The 11112-nt window shown below is 40.1% G+C and overlaps 1 protein-coding gene across 3 annotated transcripts in view; it reads right to left on the bottom strand.

Moving 5' to 3' along the window:
• Positions 1-1851: 1851 nt before the first annotated feature.
• ACACB (acetyl-CoA carboxylase beta) overlaps positions 1852-11112 on the bottom strand; it is a 50823-nt gene continuing 41562 nt past the window's right edge. For all 3 annotated transcript variants that reach the window (XM_053469113.1, XM_053469118.1, XM_053469124.1), the window contains 17 exons: positions 10830-10985; positions 10008-10130; positions 9155-9424; positions 8627-8724; positions 8015-8135; positions 7715-7825; positions 7488-7631; positions 7022-7142; positions 6834-6930; positions 6611-6707; positions 6353-6488; positions 5986-6163; positions 5680-5792; positions 5395-5549; positions 4885-5055; positions 4052-4188; positions 1852-2691 (listed from right to left, as the gene is read on the bottom strand). In XM_053469113.1, coding sequence (XP_053325088.1) covers positions 2565-2691; positions 4052-4188; positions 4885-5055; positions 5395-5549; positions 5680-5792; positions 5986-6163; positions 6353-6488; positions 6611-6707; positions 6834-6930; positions 7022-7142; positions 7488-7631; positions 7715-7825; positions 8015-8135; positions 8627-8724; positions 9155-9424; positions 10008-10130; positions 10830-10985 — 2355 coding nt within the window. In that variant the 3' untranslated portion in view covers positions 1852-2564. The remainder of the gene's footprint in view (positions 2692-4051; positions 4189-4884; positions 5056-5394; positions 5550-5679; positions 5793-5985; positions 6164-6352; positions 6489-6610; positions 6708-6833; positions 6931-7021; positions 7143-7487; positions 7632-7714; positions 7826-8014; positions 8136-8626; positions 8725-9154; positions 9425-10007; positions 10131-10829; positions 10986-11112) is intronic.

The raw sequence follows: 11112 nt of genomic DNA, 5'->3' as shown, positions 1-11112 counted from the left end.
TAGCCGACCCTTTGTTAAACTTATTATGCTTTGGGCATTCAAATAACTTCCCCATTTTTTACGCCAACTTAAGAAAAATGTAAACATTTTTTATATAGCATCTAGTCAAGAAGAGGGAGGTCAGGTGCACGCTGGCATACATCCGTATGTCTCAACAAATATTAACATCTTGGAAATATCAATGTGTTGGCACAATACAGGTTGTTTCTGAGTGCTCTATTGATTAATGCAAATGTTTTAGGTGACAAAATGATTTTAAACAGTTGCCAATTTTAACACTTGTATCCATAATCCACAGTTTTCTCTGAAGTGGCTGATGCACTGTTTCTTTAAGTTACAAATGATTATATAGGTGATTGAACAACTGAACCAATGCTACATTTCTCACATTCCCTGTAATTCAAAATAATTATGGTTTATAATTTATTTCTACAAGAAAACACTAAAGGCCTGCTACTTTTGCGTAGTTTTTCGCTGCGGCCAGTTTTTTTATGAATTTTAAATTACTGTATAAAATGTATAAATGACAGTTTTTTCTATCTGAACTTCCATTTGTAGTTTAATAAGATAGCACAGGTGTACTTTCTTTAATATATTTTTAATATTGTACTAGGCAGTATTATATGTACATGTTATTTATATTTATTACTGTGAAAACTCTGTAAATTAAGCAGTTAATTATTTTTTGTCAAAATGTCTTATTTGTATGTTTAGTAAAGGCATTATTCAGTTGGCATGGATTGGCATGATATATGTTTATTTTAAAATCACAATATGGAGACTTTACCAGTAAAGCCGTTGGAACGTACAACCTGGAGAATCCTGACGATATTCAGCCTGGGGTCAAGCTCATCCAATTGGAATAATAAATCAGTCCCAACCACATGCGGCAGACAACACTGAAAAAGTGTATTTTCCAATTCAATGCTGTGCACAGTGTAAATTAGCAGCCTTTATTGCGCCTACCCGTCCCCCTATGAATGAGCAGCCTCCCGCACTCCAACCCTCACTGCACCCAGTATGGAGTATGGGCTTAACTAGAAACCACAGGGCCCTCCAACTACACCAAGGAACATGTCCCATAGTGCCAACTTTGCCCCAGGCTTATTATTATTGCCATCTTATCCCTAACAGCGTGTCTGCCATCTTTGGTCCCAAACAGCTTGTCTATGCTATCTTTATCCCCAACCAAACAGTTTGCCTGTGCCCCTTCCTCTGTGCTGTGCGAAGAATCAAGCATGCAGGAAGTGGATGTTCTCCATACTCTCCATGCCGCTAGCTGCAGGTATTAGTTGCAGCTACTAGCTTTAAAGTTGCAGACAAATGGGGCAAGTAGTCGTTAGGCCCCCTAGAGTCGCAGTTGCGACCATGAATGTTCGTCCTCTGATCCTGCCAGGAGCACCTTCAATTTAACCTTCACCAGCATGGACGACAATTCCTAGGGTGATAAGGATATTATTCAGTATATAATTTGCTTTAAGCCAAACTGTTCTCATTCATTCACCTCTATTTGTACACACAAAAGCGACATTCCTCAAAGGCCTTTAAAGAGGCAGGAAGGGACCATGGAACATACCACTTGAAGCTGGGGGATGTGTAATCTATTCTCAGTTTTACCTAACCTCACCTACCTTATCTGCCTCTAATCATATCCTGACATATCGGTCTCTGATATGATTTTCTGTGAGGAAAGGGGACAGCTGTCCCTTTTGCCTTGTGGTAAATATGTCCCCTAGTTGTCCTGTGCACAAAGCAACTACTTGCAGTTGCAATTACTAAGTTATGCGTCTTTTACCTGCATTATCTATATAAAAAGGCTCTGGAAAGAAAATAAATTCAAGAAATCAGAAATCATACACATGATAATGTATTGTACATCGTTACTAGGATTATACTTCTGCAACAACTCAATAACAGATCTAGGCACATCCATACAGATTTTTTAAAAGTCTTTTTTAAAACATTAGTTCCCCTTTTAATCACTTCATAGCAGGTCTGACGGATAGAAGGGTCTGGTAAGACTTCCATTCAGTCCTGAGAGCCGAGTAACAAATAGCAATTGCCTCGTTTCCTCTACGCAATCAGGCTAAAAAGGTAGAAACTGCTTCCTGAGGTTTTAACGAGGACGAAATTCTGACATTCTTAAGGTATTGAATAAAACAGTGGTAGAGTCCTAACACATTCAACGCGACATTTCATTTGTGCGTATGTATCAGTTCCCGGAGCTTCATAGCCCTTAGACACATAAACTTTACAAGCACCTGTGTATTCTGGAGGTCATGATCTGGTTGAAAAGTGCATTAAAGCAACAATACTGAGTTTATAATAAGACTATACTCCTGAAAGGAAACTATTTAAAACAGCCAGTTGTTTAATGACGATATAAAGAGCGGGAAGCCAGTGGTGACCGTGTGGCAGCTAGAGAACAAGACACTGAGGGGTGTTTGGTTGGTCTTTATTAAGGCACGTCAGCTTGGTATATCGGTGGGCGGCTGTCCCAAGAAGCTTTGTGTTGATCACTATTAAAGTTCATGGAGATGATGCAACTGCTGTCTCTTCTGGTGTCAGCTGGAAGGAGTATTGTCCATGGTGGCTAAAAGCGTAGCCAGCTGGGCTCTCTGTGCTGGGGTGATCTGTTGGGTCATTTGTACGATACAGTCCATGGCTACTTCAGGATTGGCTTGGATTAAACTGCAGAAAGAGGACAGAAGTGAGTTATATAGCGAACGTCCACTTTTTTTGTTAGTAGGAAGGCATTCTGTAAGATAAAAAGGTTCCTAGAAAGAGAAAAGATCCTTGACGTATATACCGTATTTGCTCGATTATAAGACGACCCCGATTATAAGACGACCCCCCAAAATCAAAATATTAATTTAGGAAAAAAACAAAAAGCCTGAATATAAGACTACCCTATAGGGAAAAAGTTTTACCAGTAAATATTAATGTAAATTATTTTCATGTTTAATAAAAGCTATGATTGAGAAAAATATATTTTTTAAATTTCCTTTTATTTGCCAACCTGCCCCCCCAGTTATGCCACTCTGCCCCCAGAAATGCTTTATACCCCCCTATTTGCCACTCTGCCCCATGATATGCCTTATACCCCTGTATGCCACTCTGGCATATAGGGGGTTAAAAGGCATATCATGGGGCTGAGTGGCATATAGGGGGGTATAAAGCATTTCTGGAGGTATATAGGCATATCATGGGGCTGAGTGGCATATAGGGGGTTAAAATGCATTTCTGGAGGTCCAGAAATGCATTTTAACCCCCTATATGCCACTCAGCCCCATGATATGCCTTTTAACCCAGCATGTACTGGCTGCCTTGGCTTGATAGGAGTGTGATTGCTGTTAGCAGTTTGATATATATATATATATATCAAACTGCTAACAGCAATCACACTCCTATCAAGCCAAGGCAGCCAGTACATGCTGGAACCTGGGGATGATAGCAGTGGGATTACAGCCTCCATATGCCATGCTACAACCCCCACCCCCCTTACACATCCATGCTATCACACACACACTCACACTCATTCACAAACATTTAAATACTCATTCATTCCCTTAATCACACACACTTCACACATACTCAAAAACCCTCCCCCACCCCCTCACCTGAACTGCAGATCTCCCACTCGCAGACTTCTGCAGGGGACCGGCTGTAGCAACTTCTCTGGCCCCGCCCCCAGAGGAGGGAGGGGGGAGATAGAGTTCTGTGAGGACGCTGCAAGCTTCCTGCCCTGCTTCTAACAGAAGAGACGCTGCTCGCGACCGGTAAGCAGCATGGCGCCAGCATTTTTTTGGGGTCTGATTAGAAGACGACCCCGATTATAAGACGAGGGGTATTTTTCAGAGCATTTGCTCTGGAAAAAACCTCGTCTTATAATCGAGCAAATACGGTATTGGCTTATTCTACAGAGAGAGGAGGCCCTGGCACAGAATGGTCAAATCTGCAAATATTTCATTGATTTTGCTGCATGCGGGTGTCTCCTGTTTGGTGTCTTATTAACATGTACAATGCTTTGTAAATGGGTTTTTACACTCACCCTCGAATATGCTTAAGGGCATAGTCTCTCTTCAAATACTTTATATTCTCCCGGATAGCAGATCGTGTTCCATCTTCCTCTTGCAAGTGTTTCTCGAGCCACTCCACCACCACCTGGTTATTGTCCCACAAATAAGCCTAAAGGAATGAAGTACATGTCTTATTCGTGACCTATTACACAGTAACACAGGCTGAAAAAAGTTCAGCTCTTCCCACGTCTGTTAATTGCGGTTGATCCAAAAGAAGACAACAACATCCAGTTTGTAGCTCTTTCCAATCTTGCAAAAAAAATAGGAAAAACAATCCTTCTTGACCCCAGAATGACATTCAGATCTCTCCTTGGATCAAGAAGCCATTTCCCCATAATTTAAAAAATTATATCCCTGAATATTATGTTATATCAACCTATTCTATTTCATTTCCAAACACATCTTCGTCTCAAGTCACAGTACAGACGGAGGGTGATATTTTCAATCTAGCAAGATGCTGTTTGACATTTATAACTTAATGAGACCCAACAATATTACAACAAACGCCACCAGCTTCTGTTTGGACAAAGGTGACAATCACAATTCATCACCGTTGCATGTCATGAAAATCCTAATAGTATAGTGAATGTTGAATTTTTTTATAATTATTATTATTATTATTATCATCATCTTTTATTTATATAGCGCCAGTTTACGCAGCGCTTAATACAATACATATATTCAAGGGGTATGACAAGATGAGAATTGACAGACTAAGACAAACTGATACATTAGGTGGAGAGAGACCTGCTCGCAAGCCTTCAATCTTTAGAAAGATTATAATCACAAGTGAAAATGTGAGTACCTTTACAGCCCCCTCTGTTTCCATAAACCATCGACGGAGCATAGACTGGATGTGGATGTCACTGAGTTCACTATTGGCATGAAGGATCTCTCTTTTCACTACCTCTTCGAGAAGAAGGCGCCTTAGTCTCCAGTAGAGGAAGGTGCGTGCATCCTTCCACTCCAGGATATCCTGATGGTACAGTCACAGGACATAGGTTCTAGCGAGGGTGAACTATGCTGAACATTCTCCAAACACTTTGCATTCGCTGCTTTTTAAAAGCAAGGATATATCCTATACATTTATACCACATAATAAAACACACACAATTTTGTTGCTATATTACACACACACCAAACAAGAAAGCACAATTAAAAATGTGTACTTTACTACTCAAATCAGTAAGTTACTTTTGGGTGACATGTTTGGGTCAGTCACCAAAGCAGCCAACAAAACTATTGTAATAGCTCTATCAGAATCCCCCCCCCATAATTTTATGAATTAATGGTCATTAAATGGGTATCTCTTAACTGTGATGACTCCTTTTTCCTGCATTCTTCCCGGGGTATCATGTAAATCTGCAAACTTTACAGCTACTTGATGGTATATGGGGAGCAGCATCTCCTCACGGGCCTTTAGCTTCATCTCTAGCTGCTTGCACTGTGCATTGGATAGCTCTGGAGTGCCTGAAGAGAGAAAACAGACTTAAAACAGGACTGGTGAAAATTGGGCACACTTTCTGCCATGGCATTTGTAGAATGTGAGATTCTTAATTGTTAGATAAAAGTGTTATGATAGTTGATGACCCATACTCACCCAGCTGTTCCACAATACTAGCATAAACAGGGTCTATCCTCCTCATTGTTTTAATTAGGTCTTTTCTTCTGAAACGGATTTCCACTGTGCCTTCTGCTTCCAAGACCCCACCTCTGCAAAACAAAATGGAAGATGGGACGTTTAAAAAGCATGGTAGGAATGGGTCCCTTCAAGCTGCACTATTGTTCCGCCAATGCTTTTTTGCTATTCTTAAGGAGCAAATGGGTAGAATTGTCAAACAAGACACATCAGATTTTTTAAAATAATCTTTGTAGTTACCTCTGTGAAGCAGACATAAAAACTAACCTGCTTTCTTTGTCTGCATAAAGCTCCATGTAGAGAGGATTAATAGTGGGGTCAATAACAACCCACGATCCTCCTCTCAACTCAGCATAAGGTGGGATGTATACCAGCACAGGCTGCTTGAACTCCCTAAGGCTGTCTACAATATACGCCCCAAACTTCAGCACTTGGTCATACATGTCTAGAAGAGAGAGAAGCAAGTTTTGTAATTTGCATCTACACATTGAATCCATCAACATATGTACTATTTTATACACGAGTAATGCATTTCTTATTAAGTTTGTTAAAGGCACACTCTATTCATACGCACATATGCTTTCAATAAGATTGCCACATAGTTCAGCTATATGATAGGACCGGCCCTGCTTACCCTTCATGCCTCCAGAAAAGCCTCTCCAGTTCGCAAAAATAAGGAGAGGCAGACGCTCTCGGTTGAAGTCCTTTATTACCTGGGCAGTTTTGAAGGCAGAGTCTGGGAACCAAACCTGTCCTGCCTGTTGAATTATCTATAAAACAAGTAGATATAAAACAAAGTGAGTGAGTGAGTGACTGAGAGAGAAAGGGAAGGGAAGAGAAAAAGATGAGATACATGTTAGACAACAGAAGACTTTATGAACTACCATATTACCTTAGCTTCTGAATCCAGATTGGCAGGGTCAGCAGGTACTGCTATTTCCACACTCCGGGTTTCCACAGCAATAACTCCCACTGGAATTCCACCCAATCTGAAAAAGGAAGTACAGTATCTCAAAAAAGCAAATTCTGGAAAACCATAGCCTTATTCATATTTTAATTATGCTCTTATTTTTTGAAATTATCTTTTTCTTTTAGGGTAGCTTTCTAGGGCTTACCGTGCCCGTCCCACTACAACAGTCTGGGCCCAGCGTTGCATGATTTCCATAAAGCTTCCGTGATCAAAAAACCCTTTCTGCCATGCCCCTTTCACACCTGCAGAGAAGAGGCACACAGGTTCATTCTCAAAAGACAATCAAAGCATTAAAACAGCCAGAGACTGACATGACATGAACAGTTCACTTACTTGGATGAGGTCTTCCAGCCAACAACCAGCGGGGGTCATAAGGAGCTTTGGATGGCATGAAATCAATCTGTCTGTCGATGGGGTCGGTGGGTGTCATGACTGGCACCGGGCTGTATTTATCCTGCAGTAATCAGTTAAACAATGATTTATTTGTAGTGCAGAGAGGGAGAGGAAAGCATACATGTACTTTTTATACAAATATGCAACTGTTACTATAATCTTATCATTGGAAGAATGGTACAAGAATCAATCAACAGCAATGTACCAGACGACAAGCAAAAGATATATTGTAAACAGTTCATCAGATGGATTTTCATAGACTTGGAACACTACGATGTCCAGTCCAGTAGTGGGCCCAGACTTGTACATTAAAAGCTACAGATTATTGGGCCAGGCCATGAGTGGGTACTGGATACCCACGACACAACAAGAGCTGAATTAAAAAATAATTCTATGGAGAATGTACCTTTGGCATGTAGGAGAGCCATTGAAGAATAGTATAAACTCCCTCAAAATCATCAGGCACCATAGTGTGGGACACGCCATTGTTGCACATGATCTGTACCCCTCCTAGCTGGTTGTTTGATGTGTACACTTCACGCCCCAGGACCTGCAGCAACCAAACAATATGTCATTAGTCGTCCCGTAGAGGTGCTCGGACTGCATCCAAGGCCAAGAGAAAATACAACATACTTTGTTCAAAGCACTCGCTCCAGTCAGTATTATATGGGAATTTTCCACTTGTATAACACGCTGACCCAGCCTCACCAGGTAGGCTCCAATCCCAATTGCACGGCAGGTTACCTAAAAGTGAACACAGGAATCACTCAATAAACCAACAATGAATGCGAGGTGTGCACAGCTGGAAAGCTCTGTAATATCACGGTGAGTAGAAGATATATATAGATATGCAACTAGTGGACAGACAGAGCCTCTGACATGGAATCTGGACACTTTTAAGTCTTTGCTGTGTAAAGAAGATGTTAAGCATACCATGCTTATGGTCACTATCTCATCGTATGCCAGTGACGATTCTCCAGCTATTGTCCCCGATCCTCTCAGGTTCTCCACTCCAATTCCTTCCTCCTTTCCTATAATGTCAGTCACTACATACCTGTGAACGGACATCAGAAACCGATCAAAAGACATATTGCCATCGGCCAAGAAAGGAGCACATTTATTAATGACAGTAAAACCATTATATTTTCTCCTGGCTTGGAGGTTCAAGTTCTTTATATGTATATTACCTACAGAAACATGTTCTAACCATGTGTGGGTGCGTGGCGGTGGTGGCAGGGATGGAACAAGTTAAACAGTTCTGTGTGTGCAAATAATTTAATAGGAAGATTAATCTGTATAAATCATAATTTTGTGTGATCCAAAAGAGAGATATTTTCAATTAAATCAATAATGAACTATTGAAAAGTGTATGAAGGACACTATATGGGTTACCACTGACAGTTTTTCAACATCATGCATTAACAAGATAACACAAATCAATAACTTTTTAGAAATACCAAGTGTATACGATAGACAAAAGGAGAAGCCATGCTTGTAAAACACATTCAGTACATCACGGCTGGTAGATAATCAATGCCACTGTACCTCGATTCGCCCTCATCCTCCACATGCTCACAGTGTACCGAGTTCATAGAGCTGATTTTCGTATAATCTTGGGGGGTCAGGTACAGATATTTGAAACCCTAAGAGGAACAAAACCACACTTTTATACGTGTTGGACCAGTAGAAATAATCTAAATACTGGTAAAGGACTGTCAGGACACCTACAAAGTCACGCTACACCTGATAGAAAGTCCTTCGAAACTGGGACATCCATATGAACAGATGGCTATTGGGGCAAAGTTATGCTGTTGCAGCTCTCCCAATAAAACCAGGACTGCTGGCAATTATGAGCACAACTAATTTCATTTTCAAGCAAAACCATTTAAAGTGGATGTATAAAGGACCATATGTAATTTGTAACATCAGCCAATAAGTGTTGAACTAGAAATGTCATAGCATCCAATGTTGTGTGACATGGTGTTTGTAACAGCAGGGCAGCTATATGTGGGTTGCTTCTGCAATATAAGCGATATAGTACCTTTCCATTAATATATTTATTTTACGTTTTACCTTGTAAGGGTCTGTAGGGTCATTCCAGGCAACCTGAAACATGTGCCGGAGTTCCTCTGCCAGTCCTATTCGTGCACCACTGTTGGCGGCTATGTAGATTCGAGGGATCCCTTCCTTTCTAGCCAGTTCTGAAACTCTGAGATAAAGCAAGTCTTCTTGTGGTCCAAAGGAGCCAATCTTATAAGTGATGTCATTGCAGATTACGATGACATCACGACCAGATGGGTATTCTGGGGTTTTCAGATTCATCTTGAAAGCCACCATCCCAACCTAATACAAGTGCAAAGCTCAATTAAATTATGTAATGATTATAGGCCTATAATAAGCAACTTGAGGTTTGTCATGGAGTGGGGATCATCAACTAATATTTTAAAGCTAGGGAGACAATTACCGCAGCCGCCAACCGAATACAGGATAAATGGTTGCTTTTGTAAATAAAATGCTTCAGCTAAAAAGTTGATAATATCAATGTGTAAAAGGTTTGAAACACATGAGCTTGACAGCTACAGGCTGGCTTACTGAAACATGCATTGGAGACGTAGTTTTGTTAGTGTTATTATCAATAACCATTGTGGTACTGTAGGCTACTCTATACACTGTTTGTTGTAGATCTGCCATAAGTGGCTTAATAGGGGTGGTCTGCAGCAGACACAAACATGTAGGAATCACCATTCCATTTTGTGTCACTAGTAGATTTTGGGACTAAGGCTCACCATTTTTTTTCCAAAAAAACATATCACATTTCATTAAAAAGAAACATATATAAATAGTAATATGTATAGTAAACATTTACAAACATGTCAGGAAAGAGCAAAATTTAAATAAACTGGATCAATAAGAATATGTTCCCTACCTCATTACCACCAGGCAACCTGTTCAGCTGCACCAGCTGTCCCTGGGTGTCTAAAACCAGCTCAGTGTAGGTGAGAATATCTTTGGGGTACGTTTCTCCTGACCGCCATAGTTTGAACAAAGCCTTCAAAATGACAATATGTACCGTTACTGAAATCATGTTTAACTTAACAACATTTAAAACATACATTTTTTCACCTGCTAGTAGAACTGTCTACCACTGATTAATGGTTACACCAGATTTTTGCATTACTTAATTCATGAATTAAAACAACGCAACTTGTGCTTCATGTTTGTTAATCAGTCTAATTATTTTGGTGATATTTTGTTTAAAAGTTCTTGGAAGCAGAGAATGGTGGCAGAGGCACGGTTAGCTAATACTTTTTCTGTAGTGAAGTTATTACTGCTCTCCTCACCCACTTTTAAAGGCCACAGTAACAACAATCAGAAACTTGACATTAGGAGAGAAATAAAAGGAGTAGAAGAAATCATACATCTCCTAAGAAATAGAAACATATACACATAAGGTGGGTTTTGTATTACATTATATATATATATATATATATATATATATATAATTTGAATTGCTAACCACAGTTACATGACTTTATTTACTATATGGAAATACAGGTAGGTAGGATTTGGGACAAGTGACAGATGCGATCCCACTCACGTAGTCGATTAAATTAGCACTACTAATTACCAGCAAGATACCAAATTAAGGAGTTAAATTCTATTTCCTATTTATCCTAAGGGGAAAAAAATCAAGCTTTTCTTACAAAGCAAACTCCAAGCCATACATGATCCAAATCATCAGCCTCACCTGTCTGAACATCTCAGGGAAGTCGTAAACATATGTGGTCCCCAAGGACTGGGCCTGAAACCTCTTGGACTGCAGCAGATCTTTGGTCACGTATGGCGTGTTGATCAGCATTCCATGCATGTGTCCATGTTTATCTCCATAAGAATGGAACATGATCTGTGAAGACAGAGTCTCATTAGCATCCCAGCTGCCAACTTTATTTCCTAGGGGCCTAGAGATGAGGATACCCATATTTATTGAATAATTGACCTGTGCATGCAAATAATACCGTAATAGACAAATA

The sequence above is a fragment of the Spea bombifrons genome, chromosome 1, assembly GCF_027358695.1.
Source record: "Spea bombifrons isolate aSpeBom1 chromosome 1, aSpeBom1.2.pri, whole genome shotgun sequence".
Classification (NCBI taxonomy): Eukaryota; Metazoa; Chordata; class Amphibia; order Anura; family Pelobatidae; genus Spea; species Spea bombifrons.
Note: the sequence above shows the minus strand (reverse complement) of the source record. Positions and strands in the feature narration are given on the sequence as shown.